This window comes from Caloenas nicobarica, chromosome 23 (assembly GCF_036013445.1).
Source record: "Caloenas nicobarica isolate bCalNic1 chromosome 23, bCalNic1.hap1, whole genome shotgun sequence".
In the NCBI taxonomy this organism is placed as follows: Eukaryota; Metazoa; Chordata; class Aves; order Columbiformes; family Columbidae; genus Caloenas; species Caloenas nicobarica.
In genome coordinates, this window is record NC_088267.1 from 2018237 (window position 1) to 2045452 (window position 27216).

The 27216-nt window shown below is 48.2% G+C and overlaps 1 protein-coding gene across 7 annotated transcripts in view; it reads left to right on the top strand.

Moving 5' to 3' along the window:
- HIVEP3 (HIVEP zinc finger 3) overlaps positions 1-22760 on the top strand; it is a 171900-nt gene extending 149140 nt beyond the window's left edge. For 5 of the 7 annotated variants that reach the window (XM_065650327.1, XM_065650328.1, XM_065650325.1 and 2 more), the window contains 4 exons: positions 2281-2456; positions 10594-10692; positions 15567-16627; positions 19449-22760. In XM_065650327.1, coding sequence (XP_065506399.1) covers positions 2281-2456; positions 10594-10692; positions 15567-16627; positions 19449-20312 — 2200 coding nt within the window. In that variant the 3' untranslated portion in view covers positions 20313-22760. Of the gene's footprint in view, positions 1-2280; positions 2457-10593; positions 10693-15566; positions 16628-17157; positions 17526-18573; positions 18639-19448 lie in introns of those variants that run through there. The other 2 variants (XM_065650332.1, XM_065650331.1) reach the window with 2 other exon arrangements.
- The last annotated feature ends 4456 nt before the right edge of the window (positions 22761-27216 follow it).

The window sequence follows — 27216 nt, forward strand, 5'->3', positions numbered from 1 at the left end:
AGAGAAACCAGCGTCGCATCGAAGTAATTATCTCCATGAACATATTATAGCCGTCAATAGACAGATGGCATTTGCAGCAGCATTCTCTGTGTTATGGCAGCATCACCTCCCTTGCTTTCTTTTTCATGTTTGGTTTGGTATTTCTTCAGGTTACCGTTCTTTTTCTGTTTCTCCCTCTCCCTGGGTGTTTTACACAGGGGCTCGGGGAGCTATAGAAAAATACTTGTGTTGTAGGACGGCTCAGTCACCGAGTGTTGGAGAAGCTGCAATGTCTAATTTCAGATTAAATCACGTGTCCCCCTTTATCCGGGAAAAGCCAGCCCCGATAGCTTTAATGAGGCTGACGGAGGGACCGCTGGACACAAAGAACCTGCTTAGAGATTTCCATGCGAGAGCGTAATTACGGGTGGTGCAAGTACAAGGCTGATAAAGGAGTAATTTCATTTTCTAAATGGCAAGGTGATTACCAGCGTAATGAGAGAAGGAAAGGAGGTGCAGAAGGAAGCCTCAAATACAGATGTGAACAGAAGAGGAGAAATCAGGATTCCTGGATTCCCTTTGCTCTTTTTGCTGCATTAGTGTTGTCGCTGAATGAAGAAGGGACGTTGGCCATCCCTAACAATTAATGATGTGTACCCTGGTATCTGTACAGTTAAATGGAGCTAGTGGGACGTTGCGGACATCGGGGGGTGGATGCGGCGCTCCCTGTGTGCTCTTCAGCCACCAGCTCCGCTCAAATAATGAGAACTTGGTGATGAAGGGGTTTTCGTGGGGTTTGTTTGTTTGTTTGTTTGTCTGTGTTTTGGGGTTTGGTTTTGGGGTTTTTTTTGAGGGGGGAAAGGGGTGGGGGTAGATGGCATTGCCGTGGTTTCAGTTACAGAAGGCAAAATGCTTGGGGATATCTGGGCTACCGGCTGAGCCTGGTTGTGGCCTGGAGAGCTCCTGCTGACGCCGAGAGACACGAACGCGAGCCGTGCCCCCCGTGTAGCTGGGGGGCACCAAGACCCCGTTCTGCTGGTGCTGCCCCCGTATTTCACGCCGGATTGGGGCTGTCTGGACGCCCGTCTTTCCTCTCTTTTCTCTAGTCTGGGTCTGAAACCGGCATAGGAGATCTGCAATGATTTTTTTGTTCATTTTATATATATATATATATGTGTATATTTTAGGATTTACTATACCTTTACTCATTTAAGTACTGGAATCCTGTACTGGAACAGTGCTGCTGTTTCTGTTCAGTTTCTCTTCAGTCTGGCTGCTGTTTTCTCACCATTCTGGTTTGGAATATGCTTTACCAGGAAGTTACTAAAAGGTGACTCGTGGTGGTGTGTGTCTTTGCATCCCCTATTAAGATGCTTTAGAAGGCCCGATTTTCAAAAGTGGATGTTTGGGGATTTCTGAAGACCAGACTTAATTCATACAGAATAGAAAAAAATGGGTTGCAAGAAGTACCATGCTTCCAAAATTTAGCCTCTTAAAAATCTGGAGGGACCTATTTTGTGTTACCTTATTCTTCTTGTGCTGCAAGTGCAGGAAATTACAGTCTAAATGTCATGAATATACAATGCGAAGGAAGGATGACCAGTCTCATTCTCTTGGGTAAATCTACGTCATGATGTTGTGCCAAAGAGAAAAGAGCCTGGAGACTGTGGTGTTTACATTCAGCGTTAGCACAATATGTTTTAAAAACCGATGTTTTCTTCTCTTTGTGTCCATTCTGGGTGTCTCATTCTGGCAGGGACCACAACTTGCATTGTGGCATCGCAGCCTTCTAGGTGGCTTTTACTGGTGTCTCCATGGGTGAGAAAGGTTTTGTACCACAAGAGGTTGAGCTAGGATGGATTTTCTCAGTACTGTGCATCGTACAGTGACACACGGGGCATATTTTGAAGCACAGCATAGACTGGGAGAGATGATTCAGGCAGCCAGGCTGGACCGTGAAATATTCAGACTATTACGAGTGCCTCGGTTTGTGTTTGAGGATGGGGAAAATCAGGACATTTGGGTGGCTCTGTGGCTTGATTTCAGACTTTGGGCTATTTGTCTGTATAGAGAAGCAGACGTAGGACATAAGAAAATACTCCAGAAGAAGAAGTAGGCATCTGGGCAAAAGCTTTTGAAGATAGTTTGAATTTAGCCTAATTACCCAGACCTAGCAAATGGTAAATGAGACCAGTGGTGTCAATAACATGCTGAATTAATCCAGGAAAGTTGTGACTCTACTTTTGAGGTGGGAATCTTCTTTTTTTTTTTTTTTTTTATCATGACACCTGTTGCTCATAGGTACAAATCAAACGAAGAGTATGTGTATGTGCGAGGCCGTGGAAGAGGGAAGTATGTATGTGAGGAGTGTGGAATTCGCTGCAAGAAACCCAGCATGCTGAAGAAACACATTCGCACGCACACAGACGTCAGGCCATATGTCTGCAAGTACTGTAACTTTGCTTTTAAAACCAAAGGTAAGAGACAGTCAGCTCCTGGCTCCTCTGCTTAGTATATTGACTGACAAGCCTCCTTGGGGCACTGGCGAAGGGGAAGGGAAGGTCTTCCCAGGGTCTGGAAAACCCCAGGAGTTGGAGGGAGGGGGATGAGGGAGTTTAAATGGGCTGAGGTTTCCAGCAGAGGAGCAGCCCTGCGTTCAGGCTCGGTGGAGAGCGCTGGCTGCATCTGCGCCATCCTGTTTGTGCTTCTTAAAGGGAATAATCCTGAAATACAGCTTCGCTGGCAGGGATTTACCAACCAAACCACCCCGGAGCGAGAGCAGGAGCTCCTGGGTATGGGCAAACATCCCTGACCGAGCACCGGAGCCGGTCTTTGAGTGGCTTTTTACGCGAGTGCTCTCACGATCTGTTCGCGCTGCACATTTTCATCCTGCGCAGTTGCATGTAGCTTCGACATTTTCTGTATCATATCAATAGGCTTTTTTCTCTAAGGATCTCCATTCCAGGACATGTAGTCATTAATGATCCACAGCCTCACTACCACCAGATATTCTTTGCAAGCGACCTTCATCATTGCCTCAGGGAGCGTGCGGGTGGACTCCATCAGGAACACGCAAAACCACATGCAAAATAGTCTCCTCCAAGAGACTGCGGGTGAAGTTTTCAAAAGTGCCAGAGGTGCCCAGGTCCTTTAAACTTCTCGTAAGACGCTGGAACTGTGGTTTGACAACTCTCCCCTGCGTCTTTGGTTGCAGCAAGTTTTGCAATCAAGATGTCGAGTTCAGTTTCTTGATTATAGTTTGACATAAACATGTAAAATGTTCGTCGTCTGGAGCTCCGTCATTGCAGCTCTTGGAAGACGGCACAGCCGGGAGAGTTAATTACTCATGAAGAGCATCAGCCCCAAAAAAGGGTGTGGGGAGGAGGCAGCGGGTGCTGCGTGGAGCACGACGCGGGTGGAGGACACGGCTGTGCCAGAGCAGTGGCCCGGCCGGGGCGATTCGGGGCGGGCAGTGCCCGGAGCCGATGGTGTTCTTGGTAAAGCCGGCGGGCGATTTCTGGGAAACAGCGTCTCGGTAATCACTGGGCATAGGGGAGCATGGGGAAGTGATACCGAATTTGAGGCCAAATTCTCATCAGACACGTGCAGCAGATCTGAGCAGCGGTTCTTTCACTCCCTTCCAGCCTGGAGCTATTTCTGATTCATTTTCTTTCTCCTTCCCTTTTGCTTTTGTTACTTTGTTCCGAGGTTTTCCTTTGAGAGATGAATCCATTCAGCCTCTTCCGTCACCCCGCCTTGCTTTCCACCATGCTTCTGTTAGGCTTTTATTCGGGATGCTGCGATCAAACCGTCCTTTTCACCATCTCTAGCTGCTTTGCTCTTCATCTCTGCTCTCTTGAAGCACACGAGCTGTCAGCGCGGACTGTGCCATTGCACATTGCAGATAGACGCTTGCCTCCGAGGGACTTCTTTAGCTTTGCAGGGAAATTGCATGAGGATGGTCGCATGGAAACTCTTCCTTCAAAAAATAAAGAAAAATGTGTGGGGATTTGAATGCAAAGCTATCCGTTTGCCTATAGATGCATGAGGGGTCAGAACTTCGTCGGATCAGCGATTTCAGGACAAATATTTGCATGGTGGTAACTCGGATTTGCATGAAAATGGGTCGGTGCTGCGAGGGGGTGCCGGTCAGAGCCCGGCTCCGTCCGGTGGGCATCCTAATGTTCTGCTTTGCAGCACTTGAGTAAAAACTGTTTGCTTTGCTGATGGAGACACGAGGACCTTTGGAAGAATTACTGGAGAGTGAGAAAAAAATCAGCCTTGGATGCTGATAAAATCATCAATTAAAGCCCAGTTACAGAATCGTTGCTGTTGGTGATGGAGTGAGAACCAGAGGTCCGGGAGGTTTGCAGAACTGGAGGTTTCACGGCTCGTTTTGCAGACATCCAGAATCAGTTTGGTTGTGCCCTGATTCATTAGGATCCTCCTTCCTGGTGTGTGATTTTCAACCCCAGTTCATTGCAGGATGGAGAAGCTGGAGCTCTCACTGCCGGACTGCACTTGCAAAAACTATAAGCTGAGTTGAAGCTCTTCTAGAAATCAGCTTTCCAAAGTTAATTTTAGCCTTCAGCGTATGCTCAAGGGGGATATCTGTGGAGCTGTCTTCATTTTGGCTGTGGTAGATCACTCCAGCATGATCTAATGCTCTAAACTCTCAAATAGGCTGGAAGCAGTTAAACGCTTTTTTATTATTATTTTTAATGAGGATCTTTATCTGGTTGCAACGTACCTCCCTCCCCTGCCCCCCAAAATCCATGTCTCTGTTCCAAGAGCTGGGAAAACTTTTGCAAAAGAAAGAGCTTTAAATATTTTCCCCTTTTTACTAATTATGCTGGGTTTCTGCTTTTTGTGCATTTCTGTCGCTGTAAGCGAAACTCTTCCTTTGGGTTATAGAACTGCAGGGAGAATTTTTTTATTATTATTTTAAAGCAAATCCATGAGATTTTTGTGTGCTCGCTTAGCTGATGGAAACAGCAGCCTTGGAAATTCAGTTTGTAAAGATTTATTTGATTTTACATTTCTGGACCAGATCTAAATGTGCCTCTTTAATGAGTTGTCTGCACCTCCACTGCAGCACCGCTCTCCTAAGAGGTTTGTTACCGCGGCCTCCAAGAGGTTGTTTAAAACAAGTTAAGCAGCTTCTTCATTGTTTTCTTACCAGGAAGGAAATGGAGAAAAAGTTGCAGTGGAACAATTTTCCCTTTCAGGAAGGTCAGGGGGAGTTTTTCCCTTGACCACGTTCCCGGAGGGTCACAGGAACCTTCCCTTGCCACTCGTCCCCAGCCCCGTTCTTCACTCCTCGGGTGACGTGGGGATGTGGGTCTGCGTTGGTGCATTCATTCCCCTCCTGTGCAGATGTTCTCTTTTTCCAGAGCTCTTTTCTGCTCTCGTTCAGACTCTCACGTCTTGATTGCTGAAGATTTCTTAAGATTTCTGGATAAATCGTATGGAGCAGCGCACTGCGTCCCTGCTGCTGCCTTTGCTCAGAGGTCAGAAGGGACAGGGAGCTTCATATTAATTTAAAAGGTGCTTGTGTAAAGGACATCAGTGCCTGTTGGCTCAAGATAGCCATTTGATAGTCTAGTCCACTCACAGTTTCCAGACACCAGACTTCTCCGCGTCCTCAGCCGTAGTCTTCCTTTAATAAATTAGTTTGCGCTTCCTTAAATCAGCACATGACAGGCGCTGAGGCTATTGAACATGTTAATATATTAAATGCATTACCCCCTCAGCCCTTAAAGGCAAGGTTATGGCTGCACAGTTTATTATTATCAGTGCTCAAGCAGACTCAGCGCTCCGCTAAGCCCGCTCTGGAAACTCGGGAGCAGGTCCAACTGGCGGAAAGCTCCGAAAGAATCAACTGCTCTTACAGCAGGGCAGGTTGGTCTGGGGATCTGCAAAAAGCCCCTGCACCCTGTGTGTGCCGGGGCCCGTCCTGGGCAGCTGGGAACAGGGAGAAGGGTCCGAGCATCCCTGCGGAGCCGCTGCTGGGAGGAGGGTTTGGTCCTCCCGCTCCTGGGGGTGTCGCAAACGGAATTATCCTCAGGAATTTGCTGCCTTGCTCCCTCCCGCAATGTGGCGAGAGGCGTGTCGCTTGGATCGGAAAATGACCCAGTGGTCCAGACAAGAGGTGAAACGCTGTGAGCAAAAGGGCTCTTTAACTTACCAGAGAAAGGTAGGAAAAAAAAAAGGAATGAGGGCTCGAAGTCAAAGACTGACAATTCAAGTGAAATATTAGCTGTTTTTTTTTTTTTTTGAACAGTGCAGCTATTAAGACTCAGCACAAGCCTCAATGGGAAATATGCTAATTCTCTATATTTTGAAATCTGCAAATCCGTCCTGGGTACCTTTCTGGAAGATTCGGTTTTGGCTAATGCAAGCTCGATCCAGAAGACAGTGAATATTTTATAGCCTGTATCAATAGGGGCAGGCAGGCTTGATGTTCACATTCTCTTCTTTACTCTTTAAGTCAATAAGTATGAAAGATAATAACACAAGTTTTAAAAATTTAAATCTTTTGCCCAATAAATGATATAAATTAAGGCTTTCCTTCTCATAGAGCCTCACTTGGGAATGCAATATCCATGCAGAGACCTAAACCAAGGCCTGTGCATTATTCAAGTCACACATAAACCCCGTTTCAAGGGTTTATCTGGGATGAAGAACGTTGGCCTGTTGCTGGTTCTCTGTGTGTGTCCCAGCAATGGGAGTCTGGCAGCGACCGAGTAGCTGTTGTTCTTGCACAATTATTTCAAAAAGAGGAATACAAAAATACTTAAGTCCTGGAAAGCTGTGAATGTTTGTATGACAGTGTCACCTTGGACACTGAGATCATGCAGTTGGTCATTCGTTGAAGGTTTTTTTTGTTGTTAAATCGGAGAAATAGAAAGCATAGTGCATGCCCAATATGGACAGGGAATCTTTATGTTTCTGCTCCCTAATTTTTGTTTTAACTCCACCACCTTTAAAATATGGTAACGGATATCCTGAAAAATCCATTTCCCTCTTTTAATTTAAATGGGAAATAGCTTCTAGTCCCCATTAAGCTGCTTTGAGTGCTTCTGGAACACTGGAGTTTCAGCTTTCTCAAAACAACAGAAGTATTTAAGCTGCTTGAAGTCCAGAATAAGACATCACAACATAAGAAGAGCTTAAGCGGCCGGTAATAGAGAGTTACAAGCGGGTGTAAAGAGGGAGCTGTGCTGGTGCTGCGTGTTCTCCAGGGCAGCAATAGTTGGGGTGGGGTCACAATTTCCACTGATTCCTGAATTTATATATAGCCAGTTTATCTCGAATCTGGTAAACAGTCCTTAGTAAGGACCACTTACCTGCTTAGGATTCAGAACTGTCTGCTATTTAAATCCTGCTTCCCCACCTGCTAGTTCCTCCGTCCCTTCTTCCAATATGTTTTTTTCCCACTGTTTCCAAGGAAGCAACACTATGTGGGTTGGTTTTTCTTTTTTTTTTTTTCTTAATTTGGAGCCAGAACTCTGTAAGGCAACAAGTAGCTGTGAGTCCTTCCTTGTAGGATTCACGTCCAGCTTTTTACTTAGGCAAAGCGGCGTTGATTTTACTGGAAATTGGCCAAAGGACTTTAGCATTTAATCCTGCCAGCATTAATTAAGGGGTCTGAAAACACAAACTGTAAGAAGAGCTCTGGTAAGACAAATGTCGTTGTCCTCCAGATTGCTCCCAAGATGATAACTCAGCTGGTGTAAATAAGCCTTGAGCCTTTAACTTCCTTAAAAATGATGCAAACTCGGGTCAGATGAGAATCCGGCCCGCTGAGTCTCTCTTTCATGAAAGGAGAGCAGCATCCCTATTTTGTTGGATTTTTTTCTGCTTCCCTATTTTGTTGCAATTTCTTCTGCATCCCCATTTTGTTGGGATTTCTTCTGCATCTCGATTTTGTTGGGATGTTTTCTGCATCCCTGTTTTGCTGGGATTTCTTCTCGCTGTGCACACAGGGTGCTGTGCACGGACAGACCGTGCACCAAGGGGATTTGCAGCAAGAGCTTTGCGGGCTTATCTTGTTCATCAGCGTGTGCGGGTATGGCCTTGTCTCACCAAATGAGGACGAAGGAAGACGGAAAGCAGGGTAGAAAGAAGCAGAAGGAGAAAGAAAGCTACACTTGCTATGAATTGGTCCTTTGGTATTTTACATAAAGTCGTTCTCAGAGGGGGTTTTGGCTTTGCCTTCCAGCTCCCCCGGTGCGGGCAGCCTGGGTGGGGAGGGAAGAGCAGAAGCCTCGGCATTGCCTGGCACGAGGACGTTGCCTCCAGTGAAAGAAAATACAAAAGGCAGTGACACTGATGGCTTCTGGCAGAGCTTGTCAACCCGAACGGTTGCTCGGGGTGGAGCGGAGTCTGAGCGGAGCCGCGGTGAAGCGATGGGCAGCGGCTGCAGGAGCGGCTGCTTGGGCTGCCCGCTCTGCCCAGATCCTGCAGCAGCACGAGGGGAGCGACTGTTCGCTCTGAACAGCACCAGGGCTGAGGAAAAGGGCAGGACTCGTGCACAACCAGCCTTGGGATCCCTGAAGTGGCCAAGGTGGCCACTGTACACCTCTGAGGACCAGGCTCCTTCCCTTGAGTGCTGCGGTCTCGCCCAAACCATCGCATCCAACAGCCGCCCCCGAGTAATTCATGTTACGCCCTCCCAGTTTAGTCAAAGCCAGATGTGTGTAGCACAGGCAATTTATGAGCTTGTTTTGAGGATGTGGTAGCACCGAAATGCCTGGGGGACCTCCCCTCCCCACCGTTCCCACCACAGGGATCACAGCGGAATCCCCGAGGTGCCACAGACCAAAGCCCCTGCTCGCCCCAGGCATTGACTTGGGCTGATTTTCTGTGTTCATCACCGCTGGAGGGAATCCAGTGAGGGCTTTTGCTGTGGTAACTGAGCAAAGACGGGTCCTTTTTGCCAGCTGAGATGCGCTGTGCCGTGATGGACAGGCAGCAGCAGCAGGGTTTGATTTCAACAGACTGAGTCACTTTGTCTTTTTGCCTGTTAGGTCCAGAATTAAATTCCAGTTCCATGAGGCCATAATCTGGACCCGTTGGATATTTTTTGGTGAAGCAGTTTTTCACTTTAAAACAATAGTGATTCACTGGAACCGGAGGTGTCCGTCAGAGCATGATCTGGTGTGACTGGGTGTCTTTGGGTCCACAACAAAACTCCTGGTCCAAAGTGGAGAAAGAGAGATGTGATTTGGAGGAAGGATCTCAGCCAAGGTGGCCTCATCCTCGTACCTGAGTGTCCTCACCATGGGGCTAAGGGTTTTTAGGCATGAAGCTTAAAAATAATAAATCTCTTATTGGAGCTGGTTTGCTGCATTTAAAATATTAAATATCCTTTGAATCCACATCCTAGATGGGTGCCAGATACACAAGGATATATAGTCAGCCTTTGTCTCTCTTGGTCTTTCCTGTTGGAGCCATTCCATTTCGTATAAAATGGGCTAAATAAATAATTCATGGGCTAAAGAGAAACTAACTTGGTAGCTCGATGGTTATGGCATTCTTTTGAGATGTCAGGGTGTCACGGGTAATTCTCTGCTCCAATGAATAGTTGCTTATTTATTTACACTATCCGGAGCAGCGGGAGGAGAGGTTGGTAGAGCCGCTCTGTGCTCCCCCCAGCTCAGGGACCAGGGGACGCTCTGGGCTGCAGGATTCCTGGTACTTCAGGACCTCGGTCTCCAGCTGAAGGTTATAATCAAGTGTGAGAATTCATTTCTCCTCTTTTTTTTTTTGTTTGGGTGATTAAAACAAGCCTCGTGTTCAGCACTGCTCTGGAGTTTTAGCAAACAGGAAGGCTGACGGCACATTGTATTGCCGCGGTGAATTTGGGGTGCTCAGCCAGCTCCGGGGCTGTGCTGGGAAGTTAAACAGCCCAGATTTCTTCTCATCAGCGGCTCAACCCGTAAAGAGGTGTGGGAAAGAGAAAAACAGGACATTTTTTCTTTATTTCTCCTATCCTTTATTTTTCTCCCGGTTCTACCTACCTACCTTTTCCCCCGCAACAAAGGTTCCCCTTTGTTCAGCATTTCCCTTGGACACAATTAGGGCTAATAACCGTCTAATTAACCTGCCTGTAATTCGGGAGTTAGCATTAGAGAGGTGCCCTGTGAGGCTGGTGTGCCCGCGAGTGACCCCATCACACCATCTCAGAGCAATAACCCACGCCTTGATAATAATAACCAACGCTTGGGCTGAGGTGGGAGGTGATGCTCAGTTGAGACGTGTTTCTCTTCCCTGCTTTCCTACCGATTTTCTTTGCTGCACCATCACAGCTGAAGGCAATCCAGGGCTTTTTTTCCCCCATGAACCCAAATGTGTTCCCCAACTGTTGCCACAACACCCGAGAAGTCTCACGACCCCGTCAGCTCCTCCTGTGCCACCCCAGCGCAGCAGCGAAGGAACGGACGGTGATGCCTTGTGGCACGGGCTGTTCGCAATGGACGGTGGTTTAGGGAGAGTCAGAGGCCAGAGCCAAATGATCAACTTGTTACTGTAGAGCTTGCAAAATTAAAAAAAAAAAAAAAAAAATTAAAAAGCCATATTGACCAAAACAAGTTTTCTGCTTCTTTTCAGGGAATCTGACTAAACACATGAAGTCAAAGGCCCACAGCAAAAAATGTCAGGAGATGGGCGTGTTGGTATCTTCACTGGTGGATCTGGAAGCCGAAGAAGGTAAAATCTTTCACCTTATAAACCTGCTGTTGCTGCTAAGAGAGGGCGATGTCCGTTCAGGCAGGAGATGTGCTCCGCAGATCATCCTTTCAAAGATGTGGAGCGATTTTGTTCACCCCAAGCTCCTTCCAGCACCCCAGGGGAGATTTCTGCTTGCAGGGGGTGGGTTACGGGGCCATCCTGGGGGGTGCGTCAGTCTGAGCCCGTGTGTCTGTGCTGGGGCTTCCGCGTGTTTGTCAGGAGGATTTTGGCTGCCAGCAAGAGTAAACGGAGGGGTAGGGAGCATCCTGTGGTTGCCCCAGCGCTCTGCATAATACACAATAATAAATAGTGGTGGTGTGAGAAGGTGCTGCTTGGTATTTCGTGGTATCCAGTGATCCCCCAGTGCAGCCCTTTCAGACTTGGGTTCTGACCTGGGTGGTCAGGAGATGAGGACGTGGGAGGAAGAAAGGGCCCTATGGCATCGCCCCACACCCGTGTCCCCTTTCGTGGTGCCTTCCCTGACAGGCACAGGGGATGGACAAAGGGCTGTCCCAGGCCACGAGAATAACCATCTAACCAAAGCTAAGGACATCTGACCTGGCTGATAACGTGCCGCTCTGCCTCAAGGGATGGCTTTCTTCCTCTTAAATCTGCCCGAACTCTTGGCTTTTATCCAGCTCTTCAGAGCAACCTTTCGGTCGGGCAGAGACACGCTGTACTTGGCCATGGCCTTTCCAAACGAGGGCATGGCCGAAAGAAAACCTAGCCGGGGATTTTGCAGTAGCTGCCCAAGGGAGAATCACTGGCGTGGTGCAAACAGTGGGATGCTGCTCCCATGGCGGGGTTGCTGAGAACTCCTTCGGCCTGGGAACTCACTTAAAAGAATTGATTAGCTGATGGTCTCCAAAAATCTCTCCCTGCTGTTACACCACCCGTTGGTGATGCTTCTGCAGATCAAAGCCAGATAGGGAAAAAGGAAAGTGGCTCCTGATATGTTGGTTGCATGACTCTGAAAAGAGCAACTGTTATTTTAAACCTTTCCATTATAGTCAATTAGAACTAATGAATCATATTAATTGAGTGTCACTTTTGAAAACCTGCAAATCAGAAGTCCTATTTATGTTACACGTAATTGCAGGCTTCTGAGGACAGAACTGCAAGGGCTCACTTCACCAGTCCAAGGGAGTGCTTTCTTTCGTGATTTCCTTCTGTCATTCATCCCTGGGCTCATACGGGGTTAATAGTGGTGTGAAAGCCCCTCCACGCTGTAGGCTGGTGGGTCCGCTCTGCTTTCCCAAAGGGAGCCCTGGCAAGTGAAGAGGCTGAGCTGGTCTCAGTCTTTGGCCTCATGGAAAGAGTAGAACTAAACAAAAGCACAAGAGAGGTCTGACTGCATCCCTAGGATGGCTGGGAGAAAGCAGAAGCCAAGACCATCTCCTGGAGGACTTTTTCTTTTGACCATAATTAAGTCACTGGTCCCTGACCAGGGCTGTGGGGCACTGGAATAGGCTGCCCAGGGCAGTGCTGGAGTCACCATCCCTGGAGGGTTGGACAGAGATAAGGTTCTCAGGACGTGGGGCAGTGCCAGGGCTGGGGGAACGGTTGGACTCCATGATCTTGAGGGGCTTTTCCAGCCAAAATGATCCTGTGATTCTGTGACTGCTTGTGGCTGACCAGAGGGTGGTTGGACACCTGCTAAGCCCAGCAAGGAAAGGTCCTACCTGGCCTGCAGAGGACCCGAACCCATTAGCTTGCACAAGGGACTCCTCTCCCCTTGTTGCCGTTGGCTGCTCGCTGGAATGTGTTGCGCTGTCTGGACCTTATTGCATTATGCAAGCAATCCGTGTAATTTTAGAATTACGAAAAACATACAGTCCCCATTTCCTCCCATTGATGAAGACCGTTTGTTTTTGTGTAAAGGGGACGGTCTGCCAGGAAGGAATGCAGAAAGGTGAAAACGGGGAGGCATGGTATCGGAGGACGTTTCCTTTCTTTTCTTCCAGCTTCTTTTTCATCTGGTTAAAGCTAACACTGGACTTCTGCTGAAATTTCAAATGTTCTGCCTCATGAGTAAGGAGACCTATTGCTCATAGGTGCCAATACTAAATAAAGCAGCCAAGAAGATGGCCAGAAAATCATATTTTCTACTATAGTGGTTGGGGGCTATTTGGATGGGTGAGAAAATAAGGTAAAAATAACAGAAAGGTGCATGAGAAATCAGAGCTCACAGCTGTATCAGGCATCCCGTGTTCTCAGAGTAGTGGGGTGCGAAGAGCCTGTGCAACCACAATGTCTTCTCTCTTTGCAAAGAGGCTCAGAACAGACCCTAGCAAGGACTGTTTTAATTTAAAAAAATAAAATCACTCTTTCCATGTGACACAAGGCAGCACGGGAAGATTGCTGTGCTTTCCTTTGGGGGGCAGGCAGGGAGGGAGCAGCAGCGCCTAAAGCTCCCTGGATTATTTTAAACAAGAGTTATATTTCACTTGATTGTTTTTATTTCTATTTAAGGGGCAGGAGAAAGTAAGGAGTGTTACTATAAAAGGAGATCGGAGTCTAATTCCTCACTCCTGCCTTGGTTTTGCTTGGTGGGATTGCATCGGTTTGGTAGAACAACCTCAGAATAACACACGTGTAATGAAACGCAGCCCTCAGCCAAAGCCGACAAGGCACAGTTTCCCTGGCTCCCTCTCCCCGTCCTTCCCCCAGCTCTCCCTCCTCCTCTACCTTCTCCTGACTTGCCCTTTCTCTGCCCGTTAGCTCAGCAAAATGCGTTTCGGTGCAAGGAGCCAGGGCTCGGGTCTGAGCTCTCTCTGCCTGCAGAGCCTGTCCCGAGGCCAAAGCAAACTCCCCTCGGGCTGTCCCGGCACTCGCTGACATGTTTCCCTCCACGGCAAATGCAAACACGTCCCCGGCGCGGAGCTGGCTTCACGTTTCCCTCACTCCCTGTTTCTGACCTTGCTCTCTGTCCTGTCCGTTGGGTGCCTGGAGCCAAAAAGAGACCACACCGGACACGGCTCTCCGGGCCAGGCTGAGGCTGTAGCTGCCTGTGCATCCCCGAGCCCATAGATATCAAACCACAAAACCAGACGTGGGGACCAGCCCTTAGCTCTGGTAGTGAAACACATTCCTTTTCCAAGCAAGAAATATGCACAGTTCACCCTACAGCCGGGAAAATCGGTCGTTTGGAATAATACTTGTTCTGAATTCAGTCCCTTTGGGAGTTTGCAGACCCGCCACTGGATCCTGGGTCCAGCAAACACTGTAATTATACAGACAATTCACAATGCAAGTCAGCCTCTTGGTGAAGAGCCGCTGACTTGGACTCGATGCTGTGTGAGTGCTGCGGTAGGTCTCGCTTTATGGACTAGGTACTTTTGAAATGGGGTGGGGAGCAAATGAGGGGCATTTCAGGCTGAGTCTTGGATGGATAAGCAGCCCTGGTAAAATACGTCTTATTTATTTCACTGGTGATGCCAAATATTTCATGAGCATTTACTAGTAAGGCCCTGTTATTCCAAGTAAACAAAATGAGACTTTTTTATCCATAGATCACAGTGACTTCTCACTGTGTGGCCGTGTCCCCTGGTGGAAGCCACCCCGCTGCTGCAGGCAGGTGTGGTCCAGCCTCAGCGCTCCCTCCGCCTCATTTCCCCTCCGGCTCGTCCTGCTGACAGATGGCAGCTCTGAATGGAAAACCGTTTCAGTGTTCATCGGAGGAGAAACTGTGTCCTAGGCTGAACTGATGGCGAAAAGAGGCCAGCAGTGCCGCAATTAATCACCCTGCTTGGTGCAGGTGTCAAAGCAGCATCCCTTCCAAAGCTGGGGACCACGCGTGTCCCAGCCGCTCTGCACCCGTCGCCTTGGTGCTTGGCACAAACAGAGATGGGAAAAACTGGTATTTTATTAGCCCATCCAGAGCTATGGGGACTTGCAGGGAAGCCTGGCGGTGTAATTGTGTTGAGCTACAGTGACATCCAGTGGCTGTTCCCGATGGACCTCTCCAGGCTGAGCTCGCCGTTGTGCACATCTGGCACGGGAAGGGCAGATGTTCCTCAGTGCACACCCGAGCAGCAGGTGAGCCGGCAGCGATCTGCTCGGGAGCTTGGTGCTGCTCTCAGAAAGCCTCTGCTGGCCCTTAAAGTAGAAGAGAGTTGTGGTATTTTTACCTGCAGATATATTGCAAATCCTTTAGAATTTGCTTTTTGTACACTCCTCACTGCTTACAAGCTCTTATTAACAAAGCATCCCTGTGCAAGGCCTTCCATGGGCAGACAGCAAAAGCCTCTGCTACAAACAAGCATTTGCATCATAGCCACAATTTGTCAAAATAAGGGAAAATCCACAGAAGTACTTTCAACTCTATTGTTCAATTTTAATATAAGTCCTGTCTTGCTAATGTTTAACTGCAGAAAAAGGCCCAACGTGAAGGACGGGAACAGCCATCCCAGCAACTTCCTCATACTTCGGCAGCTGTAGATATTTTGTAGGCACCATTGCAACAAATATTTACAACAAGCCCACCGAAGGGTGATCGTGCTGCTGTTCTCATTTATTAAGAGCTTTTTTCGCATTTCTAGAGAAAGGCAGGCAGGGTGTGCGAAGGTCTAGAGCAGAAGCTGCGTGTGTTGTCAGAGCGATGGCTGGAACCCAATTTAGGGTAGAGTGGGAGGTCCCAGTGGGATTCACTGGGATGTACTGGGATCACCAGGAGTGGAGCTGGCACAAAGGGCAATGGCTGCAAGGCTTCAGAGCACGAGATGATCAAATCTAGGAAATGGCTGGGTCCTCCCTCCTCCTGTCCTCTTGGAACTTTTGAGTGGATTTAGCACAAAACCAGTCCCTGTACGCGTGTTTTACCCTCTCTGTTTTGTGTTTGTCCATCCCTTCAGGAACCAGTGAAGACCTATTCCAGGACTCTGAGGGGCGGGAGGGATCTGAGCCAATTGAAGAACATCAGTTTTCAGACCTAGAAGAATCTGACGATGATGATGACAATGAAGATGAGGAAGATGAGGAGGAAGAGGAGAGCCAAGATGAGCCACCTTTAAAGTTGTCGGAAGGCAAACCTGCCACCCTCCCGCTGCACTCTTCAGGTGGCTCTCCATCTTCTCAAGAGGAAGGCACCGAAATAGCGTCATCCTTAGCCCAAGAAACTGTTTCCAGCAGCCAAAAAGCAGGTGAAGACCAGCAGGGTTCCTCCTCAGGGCTGGAAACGAGGTGGTCAGCAGACAGCAGTGACATTGCCGTGTGCCACAGTTTCCTGAGTCTCCACAGACCAGCTTTGACCTCCACCGAACAACTGGCTTCTGCTGAAAGAGAGTCTGTCACAAGGCCCCAGATGTCCTTAGCTATGGACCTGTCCACCTCAAAAGACACCTCCCCAAGAAGAAGGTGGTCTCCGAGTCAGGACTCTGGCAGAGGCGGTGGCAGCAGCAGACCAATGCTCGCGAGAAAGCACCTGTTAACCAAAAATGAAACTTCACCCAAACGGTTTTCACCAACCGGAGAACTGTCTTCTCTACGGTGCCTGTCTCCAGGGAGAGGGCTGTCTCCTTGCCAGCGCGTCTCTCCCAGGAGGGAGGCGTCTCCACTGAGATGTGTGTCACCAAGACTTGAGCTGTCGCCCAGCCGGCATCTTTCCCCCCGACCAGAGCTGTCCCCGAGAACATACCTTCCACCAGAAGGAGAAGTCTCCCCTGTGAGGCACTCGTCGCCGAGCAGAGAGATGTCGTCGGTCAGATATTTGTCGCTGAAGAAGGTCCTGTCCCCAGGCTGTTCCGAGTCACCTAGGTATCCGTCCCCCGGGAAAGAGGACTTGCCTGGTACTAGCAAATCCGCAGCAGATGACAAAGTTCAAAGCTCATATCAAGCCCAGCATGGGATATTATCTTCGATGCCTCTACCTCACAGGTTCTTTGGCAAAAACGTACAGCTCTATGAGTCCAAGCTGGTAAGTTCAAGCCCCTCTTGCTTTCTAGTCCCCGCAGTACGTTCTCTGATACGTTTTTTAATGAAGGTTGCAATGCAGAGGTGCGCAGTGACTCTGACTGTGACCGGTGGCACAGGTAACCCAGAGAAAAGTGACAGCGGACAGCAATAGCTTTTGCGCCCGTTTCAGTCCTGATCATCTCAATTGAAGAGAAATCAAGTTGTCCTTTCTCCAAGAGAGTATTTACACTCCTGACCCAACCAGCCTCCTGCTGACGCAAGCAGTAAGATGACAGCTTAATAGTGACTAGTTGTCACTAAGAGGCTTTTTTTTTTTTTCTGGGAATTTCATACCCATTCCTGAGATTTCACCAGCTGGGGTGAAGCTGTGACCATTTTTGGACTGGTCAGTGGCCTGAACCAGATCTGAACTGGTCATTGCGCTCGATTGCCGACTCCTGGGCTGCGTGCGTACGCAGCCAACTCTGTTAGATTAACTGCTGAGAAATGTTTGTTTGGACATCTCTGATTTCATCTCGCTTCTCTCTTCAGCACAGAGAGGTGTTACCCGCTGGGTCCAGAAACTTATTTAATCTCTCTGCTGGACGTATCAAATCCTATGAGTAAAGGAAAATTGCACGTTCCTCCCACTACTACAGGCAAATTAGACGTCGGGTTTGGTGGAACGTTTCCCGTTTCTACTGAAGTGCCTGGCTCGCCTGTAATTTATGCTGATGACCATGAAATTCGGTTGCTGGAGTGGCTCTGCTGTGAAACTGGTGTGAGGAGAGACTGGAGCCCTTAGGGGCTGCACGGGGAAGAGAGAGGCCTCTGTACAGCCCTGGAGAACCTGTCACGGCAGATACTGACCCAGGTCTTCTCCAGAAAAGCCACGTTGCCCAGTGTGCGTTTCTTCCGTGTCTGTGATAACGTGCCATCTCCTGGTGCTGCCTTCCCTCTGCTTTCCACTATGAACGCTTGCCTTAGCTTCTCGGAGCCTATCCTTAGTTTTAGGTCCAAACTTGGGCTTGCTTTGTTGCTATTTCCCTTTCCTGTCAATTAACTTCTTGTGGTGAATGTCAGGGCTTTGGAAACCCCAATCCTTCGACTCTAAAGCATCCCTGTCAGGAAAACTGCCCACTGCCACCATTTGTAGCAAATCCTCTAAGCTCCATAGTCCACAGTAGGACATAATATTGTATACTCCTGCCCATTCATACCTTTTAACTTAAGCTCTCACACACATACCTTCTTGTTCCCTTTTCCTGCTCTTTTTATGCACCCAAAGTCACCACTGTCGCTTTGCTCTTGTGTCTCCAAAGCAACAATAAAGACCCGAACAGGAGAGTTTCCGTTTACCAGCGAGATGGACAGCTGGGCTTTCATCGCAAAATCATATTCCTAATGAGGCTTCAAGAGACAGAATGTGGATTTATCAGATCCCAAACGGAGCTCTGTGCTCGAAACTGGTGCCCTATACATTGTTTAGAAACTTGGAGGCGATCCCAGCTTAGCTTAGTCTGTCCAGCAGGCTCTTCCCACTGGCCCTTGCAGTAGGTGGTCTCTCCTTCTGGTGGCTGTTTCACCCTTGAGATTATTTATTTGGGGGTTTCCTGGCATCCCTGTAGTGATTTTGCCAGGACTTCATGTGGATAAGTGAGATTTGGCAAGGGTTTGGGCTTGTAACTGCTGACCAAGGATACACTGTCTTGAGTAGCTCTTGCTGCTTTCTCTTCTTTTCTCTTTTGCTGCTTTCCTCTGTCGCCTCTTCATAGAGATCCAGCTCGCTGGGTCAGGCAATTCTCCATAATCCTGCAAAGGAGTATACCCTCCAGTGAATCCTCGGATTTTGTAGCTAACCCCATCTTAATGGAAAGTTGATTTCAGTTTCTGTTGCTTCCTCTTCTCGGGAGTCCTGTTTAGGGGTTTAGTTATAAGCTCATCACTAATTAATCCATTTCTGTTTAGCCACATATCTCTCCATGATGTACATTAGGAAACTATGTGAAGCACCAAGAGAGAAAGAGGAAAAGGTAAAATCGTAGGGTCTTAACCCGTGATTTCTACAGACCACACCGTGAGGCTGGTGGTGGGGACCACGCTGATGGGTGTGCTTTGTGTCGAACGAGAGTTAATGCTGTCACTTGGTCCAAAACATCCTTGCGATTAGCAGCTGTGAGGATGTAATCCTGCTTTAAGAAAGTACAGTAAAATAAACAACGTTATTTTGGGTGGTCAGAAACCCCATGTACTGAAAGGGATCCAAAGCGACATGGATGGCAGGAATCACTGGCATCCTTTGCCAGGGCAAGTCTGGTGATAGGACAAGGGGTAATAGTTTTGAGCTAAAAGAGGGGAGATTCAGACTAGATATAAGCAAGACTTTTTTTACAATGAGGGTGGTGAGAGCCTGGCCCGGGTTGGCCAGAGAGGTGGTGGCTGAACCATCCCTGGAGACACCCCAGGCCAGGCTGGACGGGGCTCTGAGCAACCTGAGCTGGTGCAGATGTCCCTGCTCGTGGCAGGGGGGCACTGAGTGACTTTTGAAGGTCCCTTCAACCCAAACTGTTGTATGATTTTATAATGATCCAAGCCTGAACCAAAGCCCTGGATATTTCCCCAGCAGATCATGGGCATATTTGTACCCAGACAGCAAACGCTGTGGGTTGTTTTGCTCCTTACCTTCAAGGTTTGGGGGTCCAAGTCTTCCTTGGTTGATTGATCTCCTTCAAATTAGAATAAAATAATAACAAAACCAGTCTTTATAATGAACATTAATGATGCTAATGCTGTAACTTGTACATTGCACTGATTCAGCTATTCCTTTTCCCTCTCTGGTGCAGAAGATAGAACCACGAAGCCCAACACGCTCGCCTGGCGTCACACAGCCCGTCTGCTCCAGACCCTTGCAGGCACCTCACGAAATCCATCTCCACGCTCCCAGCCGAGGCGGGGAGAACATCTTCAGCCACCTCCCGTTGCACTCGCAGCAGCTCACGAGGACGCCGTACCCTATGATTCCCATCGGGGGCATCCAGATGGTCCAGGCGAGGCCCAGCACCCACCCCAGCTTGGTGCCCGGTTCGGTCGTGTCCCTGCAAGCCGGATACTTTGCTTCTGGTGGCGGCGGCTTCGTGGAGTTCAGCCGGGCTCCCGAGAGGGACGAGGAACCGCAGGTCCCGCCGGAGCCATCGTCGGCGTCCGTCTCCCCGGTTGCAAAGGTGTCCAAATACACGCTGTCCCCAGAGCTTACGAGCAGCGGTTACTTAGAAGAGAAAATGAGGACTAGTGAGCTTCAGCAAAAGACAGACCAGGAGGAATACAGGGTAAAAACGTTCGCTGAGTCCAGCCGCGCGGAGCAGGCAGCCCCGGGCAGCCCCAGCGCCACCCACGAGCACTCTCCAAAGCCTTCGACGAGCGGGGAAGAACCCTCGAAAAAAACGGGCAAGAAGCAATCTGGCAGCTCGAGCACTTCTTTGGAATCGTCCTGCACTTTCATCTCAGACCTCCCCTCCCAGGCGCCGGACCGGAGCAGCAGCACCGGCTGCCTCTCGGAGCCCCCGTCCAGCCACCCGCACGCCCAGCCCTTGTCCGTCCGCAGGAGGAACCTCTCCGGGGGCACCCCCGGGAGGAGCAGCCCCCACCTGGAGCACGCGGATCTAGGTCAAACTCAAAACAAGGTGGATGAAAACACGGGAAGTACTTAAGCCTCCACCATCCGTTCCACCTTTAGGCTTCCTATGTAAAATCAGCAGACATTTTCAACACTATTTCCTTTAGTATAATCATCGCTATACGAAGCACTCTAGTGAATGACCAAACCCATGGAAGATTCCTGGTTTTCTTTGTCCCAGTCTGGTATTATCTCCACATGTATGCAGTTACTTGTGCCTTTTTCTATACCTTTTGTTGCTTGAAATGTACAAAAATGTTTGAGGCTGTGAATATTTTTTTAGAGTTTTTTGGAAAGGGGTTTGTTAGACCTTGTCTTTTTTGCCATTTAGGTGTGCGTTCTTATGGGCCTGAGAGATGCAGAAAGGAAAGGGTTAAGCATTTTAAGAGGAAGAAGATGCACTGAAAACAAAAACAAAACAGAAAAACTTTTTTATATTGATTAAATGATTAAAAAAAACACAAACCAAACCCTCGCTCCTGTGTACAGAAGTTTATGATTCGTATTTATTACATGCTTTATTTAATTCTTGCAAAGTGCTTGTTTTTTGGTTTTTTTTCTTGCATCCCTCCGGTTGCCTATGGTTGTGCTTTAAAGAGTTGAGACTGCTTTACAATTGAAAAATGTGTTTACCCTGAACTTGTAAATGAAACTAGCACTTCCTTGAGTAGGGGGAGGTTCGTGCACAGCGAGAGAAATCGTTACTGAAAAGAGAAAACGAAACTTGAGCATCCTCCCTCCTGCCGAACCCAGCAAAGCACTTTCCTAAAAAGGGACAAAAAAAAAAAAAAAAAAAAAAAAAAAAGTTCTTCTTCAAAGATTTCACTGCAAGAACACGGGAATGTATCGAATGTAGACCCGGGAATGGTGTCTCTCGCTGGACGAGCCGGCCTCCTGCTCGCTTTAATCCTTCCATCCCGCTCCCCGCTCCGTGATGCCCCCGCGTCGCCCCAGCGAATCCTGCCTGTGCCTGACAGCCCCGCTTTTCTGGGGTTTGGAAGCCCTCTGTGAACACCCTCCCTTCGCTTCACAGTGCAAGTAAACTCGGCCTTGCAACCGTTTTTTCCCCTCCGTCGTTTTGCGGTGGCAGACGAGCTCCGTCCGTCTGTCCCGCTGGCCTCCGCCTGGTTCTGCTCCCCGCAGCTCCGCTCGTTGGCGCGCCTGCTGCTCCGCGACCCCCCCGCCGCTCCCCGCCTTATTTTAAGTTTATTTATTTATTTAAACACAACGTGGCAAACGTCCTTATTGTGCAGGCGGGCCCTTTTTTTTCTTCTTCTTCTTTTTTTTCTTTTTTTTGGTGTTTTGGAAGAAAAAAAGTGATGATGCTGAGTGGTTAATGTTTGCAATCAGCTTGTTGTGCATGCACAGTAATTTTTTCCAGAGCAAATCTTTAACTATATGACCATCCGTAGCGGAGCAATGGCCTCTACTGCCAATAGATATGATACCAAATACAGAGAGACCCGATGGAGCCGTTCCTCTCTGTCAAGCTAACATACTTTTTAAAATACAAATGTTCGATACGTGTTTGCCCTAGCAGACAGCAGGCTCTTTACTACTTCAGAGGGTTTTCTGGTCTATGGAATCTGTACAAACCTCTTTTTTTTTAATTAAAAAAAAAAAAAAAAAGATATAAATATTTAACCAGTGGACCAGTTCTTTCTTCTTTCAGAACTGTTCCAGTTTATCGGGTACGTAATACACTTTTTAAAAAAAATTAAAAATAAAAAAAAAAATAAAAATCAAATAAAATCCTGAATGAGAACATATTTCCTTGCCAGACTTGATGAGCTATGAACTGTTCCCGTTTCACGGGCAAATAATATAATTTTTTAAATAATCTTCTGTGATTTCTTTTTTTTTTTTTTGCTTTTCTTGTAAAGGGAATTAAGTACAAAAGAAGATATCATGGAAATAACATTAAGGCTGTGACACTGACCAAAACAAGGTCCAGAACCCATTTATACCTTAATTAGCACTTTGATCGAGTTTCCCTTTTTCCCATCTCCCCCGGTTTGGCCCCAAGCCTGGGAGCTCGGCTCAGCGCAGCTCAACCTTCAGTGCAGCTCTTAAGCACCAGCCTAAATCCCACTCAGGCTTTAAGCGTCTGCTTAGTATCGAGATGCTCAGCCAGGCCCGGCCCGAGCATCCCTGGAGACCATCCGCCCAATCTAGTGACAGTTTGGACTTTCCTGCCTTCTGCCACTTTTCCCCCCCGCTTGCCCTCGTCACGATCTTAACATTATTCCAAGGTAGCTTTTTGTATTTAATTTATATATATATATATATATATATATAAAAATCGTACATAAAGAAAAATAATGCAGCAGTTGTGCACTCAGCATCCTGGTTTTGTTAGGTGCATTTGACATGAGCTTTGGGCTAGATCAAATTTGCTCGGCTTCTTTCCATAACTGTATTTTAATCCTTGACCTGCTGATACTTTGCATGTTTTGCCTTTTTTTTTTTTTATCTCCCTCCGTCATTTCTGAACAGAGGGGGAAAAAAAAAAAAAAGCCAACAAAACCCAGAAGTCATTACATTGGTTTTGTTGCCATGGTTTATTTTTTTTATTATTATTATTATTTTTCAAAGCTTTTCCAGCAGCTCAAGATGAGTTGAAGCTTTCTGCATCTCGGCTGCAGAGCACCCGGGCTGGCGGCTGGCGCTGCGTGCGACCGTCCGGATCCCTTCACCCGCGGCCAAAACACAGAAGTCGGGGTGAGGAGTTTGGGAAAGGGCTCCCCGAGGGGATCCTGTGCCCGTCACCTGGCGGCCGCGGAGCGGGGACCGCTGCGAACTCAGGAGATGGGCAAAAAGCAACCCCAGAGTCTCGACCCGCTTCGGCTCCTCTGCGGGACGGCGGGGGATGCTCTGGCGGGGGTGAAATGGTGCTTAACGTCATACCTAACGGGCGCAATATGGCCTATTGGATAGGCAAAAAGGATCACAAAAAAAAAAAAAAAATCAACATTTAAGGGCTAATTATCACACGGACAGCTCAGAGCTCCGCGGGAAGGGCGTCCTCCTCCGCGCCGCCACCAGCATCTCCGCCTGCGGGCAGGGCGGGTGTCCCCGAGCGCGGCTGTGACATCGTGGGCTGACCCGTCTCCCCGCTGCCTCACGCTCCGCCAAGGAGCACAGCGACGCGGCCCCAGCGGTTCTCATAGGGCGCGTGTTACTGACGGCCCGGCCGTCCCTGGTGGCCGCTGTTCCTACCCTGTGTCGCGCTTGGTGAAAGCTGTTTGCAGGTCACAGCTTTTAGTGTCACTCGGGGTGCCTGTTCCGTCTGCAAAATAGGAGTGATGAGTCCTGATTTACCTCCCGCAGGGGCTGCAGGGCTGCCTGAGTTTGTCTGTACCGATGCTTTGCGGAGCGGTTAGCAGCATTATTCGCAAGGGAATGTATTTATTAATAATGCAAATAGGCAAATGCAAAAACCAAAGCCCAGCCCTTCCTTTTCATTGGCAGGTGGAAATAAAATCTCCTGCTTTTCTTATGGCAGAGGGTCTGTAAGTTTAGAGTCCGTGAAGGCAAGTGGCTTCCAGAGACTGGCTGCTCCTCTTTGTTATGTAGCTGGTTAATCAGCCAAAACCCTACTCGGCTATTTCCTTCCCTATTAAGCTGTTTGTGTAGCTCCCCTGATCGCAGGTACTCCATGGAAATGAACGCTCTGGCATCCAAGAAACCATTCTGCATGGAGGACTTGGCCCCTGCACTTAAATAACTCCTTGAAGCAGCCGTTAAGTACCAAACCTTATATCCAGAGCTAATAAAGCCCTTGTACGTTGGCTTAAGCTTAAGCATTTCTGGAGTTTCAGTAACTCCTTTGTGCTTAAGCACGAATTTAGCTGCTTTTATTACAGAGCTTGGTGTCTTGCAGGACTGAGCAGCCCATGGGTGGAGGAGAGGGGGCCGGTTGGCTCCCAGAACGACCCCGTGCCTTGCAGCAGATCGCTGTCAGCTCTAATTATTCACAGGTTGTTGGCTGGGTACCCGGGAACCGCGGCGGGAAACTCTTAATGACGAAGTAGCTGCGACTTTACAGCTTTTGACTGGGAGATGTATTTCATCACCTGCTCCTAAGGGGGGGCGTTTTCAGCCCTGGTGTCTATAACGTCACGCTCCTTGGCTCGCTGGTAACATCCACCCACCCCGTTGGTCCCACTGGGCTTTACTGGGAGCACTGGGTCGATCCCCGGTCCTGGAGCCGGAGGTGGCGGGAGATGCCTCCGGGCAGAGCTGGGTGGCACCGACCTGTCCCGGCGCTTCCAGGCGTCACCGTCGGCTCCATCGGAGCGATGTCGGTGGACCGGCCGCCTCCCATCGCTCTGCTTTCACCTCCACCAAAAAATCCCAAAAAAAAGTTGGTTTTTTCCCTTCAGCTGGCTTTCACTTTACCCTGGTTTTTGCTCTAAACCCACTGAAACAGCACCTGAACAAGCAATATACTTGGTCACACAGAAGTCATTAAAATTACTCCAATTTACATGCATAATCCTGGACAATTTGATCTAGCCCTTTTCTGCTGTTCTTGCAATTGTTTTTCATTTGCTGAATTGATTTCATCACGTGCTTTTTTTTTTTTAATTTCTGTCTGTTGCACAGTATTTACAATTAAAACCATACTGTAAATTATTTACAAAAAAAAAAATCAGTCCTGATGGCATAAAACCAATCTGTTTTCGTTAATGAGATATGATGGCACTTACGATCACTTTAGTAAATGTAATGTAAAAAATAATAATAATAATGTGTACGCAAATTTAATATACATGGTCTCATGTAAGATAAATATTTGCCTTTTTTTCTAAAAGGTGTATGTATTCTGTAAGTGGAATAGTCTGTAGAAAGTTTCTATATGTTCTTAAAATGGCAATACATTCCAAAAAGGTACTGTAAATATGTACAGAGTACAATGTAATTTGGTAGTTTTGCCTGTAATTTTATTTTAACTCCAGTTTCTACACTTGCATCTTGCAATGTCTGTATGGTTATATCAGTGCAAAAAAATGCAGGTAAAAGCACAGTCTGATGTAAAAAAAAAAAAAAAAAAAAAGGCAACAAAAAAACCACAAAAAAATGAAAACAAAAAAGAAAAAGAAGAAAAAATACTCAGTATTTGATGTTTGTGACCCTTATTGTAAATGACATCTGTACTGTGAATGAGAAGTTTTTACAAGTATAATATTGCCTTTACTACAACTCAGATTGTCTGCTCAGTCTGAGCATATTTTTAAAAAAATAGCATGTTGGAATAAATTTTAAAGTCCCAACATATTCCTACTTGCATGACTGGCAGTCTTTAATTTTCATTGGATTTAGCACAGTCAGGGACCCGGAGGCGAATTCGGACGAACGGGTGTGACGCTGCAGCCGCCCCTCCCCGCGCTGGCTGCTGGGACACCCCGCTTGCACGTAAAGTGCAGCTCTAGCAGAAATACCACCAAAATATATCTTTTTCCGGTATTTCCTCCTCGCAGCGCAGAGGCGGTGAAGCAGAGGGAGGTGGTGGATGCTCCTGGGGCTCTGCTGAGGCCGGACTGAGCTCGGCGCACTGATCAGAGAGCAGGGAGCATCAGTGCATTTGGGTTTTTTAAGAGGTGCCCTTGCTTGCTGGATCCCCCAAACCCACGATGCTGTTGGATCTTTGCAGCATTTACTGTTCCTTCGTTTATTCATCACTCGGGAGGAAAGAGTTTATCAGTCCCCAGCACTCAGCTGGGGACCAGGTTCCTGCTCTGTGCCTCAGTTTCCCCGGCTGCAGACAGCAATAATGGTTCCCTCGTAAGGCTACGACCAAAAAAAGGCATTTGCAACAGCAAGGCCTAAAGCTGCACAGCTTTGTGTGACGCGTCTCCAGGGCTTCTCCCGTGTTGTAAAGGCTCAGCAAGCTTTGGGTGGTGGGTTCTGCGCTCTGCCCCGGGGGCTTCCCACTCTTGTTGTCCCTGCCCCAACGCTCTCCTTGGTGCACTAGAGCTGGATCCAGCATTTCAGTCTGTGCGTCCAAAAAGCCTCCGTGGGCCTCGGGAGATGTGTGAGAGTCAGGTCCTGGGGAAGATTTGGTCCTTTATTGCCCTAGTAACACCTTGTATTTTCCTTTATGGTGGTTGAAGGCAAGGAGCGTTGGCTGGAGGCCGCGGGGTGGTGACGTTTGTTCCAGATACGCTGCCAGCCCCTCCAGTGTGTGCTCCAGCCACTGAAAAGAGGAATGATTTTTCCTTTAAAAAAAAAAAATAGTTTCTCCAATGCTTAAAAACAGAGACACTTTAAAGGCAGCCAGAGCTGTCTGGAGAACGCTGCAGCTAAACCCCACTAATCTCCCAAACCTGGAACCAATTTGGTTTACACAGATCTCCAGAGTGGCTCCAATTAATCAGTGTCCCAAGAAATCCCTTCCCCCTAAAGAGTCTTTGTTTTCTAGACACAGAGACCAGACATTTCCCTCCCTGGGAAGCCAAATGTAGTATCCAAATATTAAGAACCCTTTGGCTGATGTTACAGATTGGTCACCCCATGGGAAACGCACCGTGTGAAGGAGCGAAGGTTGTGAAAACACTGTAGGAAGTTCGAGCCAGTGCTTCTCCCTGGGAGGCTGAAACTTCTGCTGTTCTTTTGAAATATCCAAGTTCCCTGGGGAAATGGTCTTTCCCGCTCCCCAGGAACCACCTCAGCCGCTCTTAACTCCTCTTATAACTGGTCCTGTATGTGCATCACGGGCACAGAAGCACCTTCAGGAATCTTCACTCCTTCACCTCTCGTAGGGTTCTTGGCTGAAGAAGGAGCCGGATTATCCAGCCAAGGGGTGGGTTTTAGCTGCACCGTGTTGGAAGGTGCCGCCCAGCGTTACTGCTGAAAGAGCTGATGAGCTTGTGTAGCGGGCGGGATGGCTTTCATAAAAATTCAGATCGACTGCTTTCAGTCACTGCGCAGTCTTG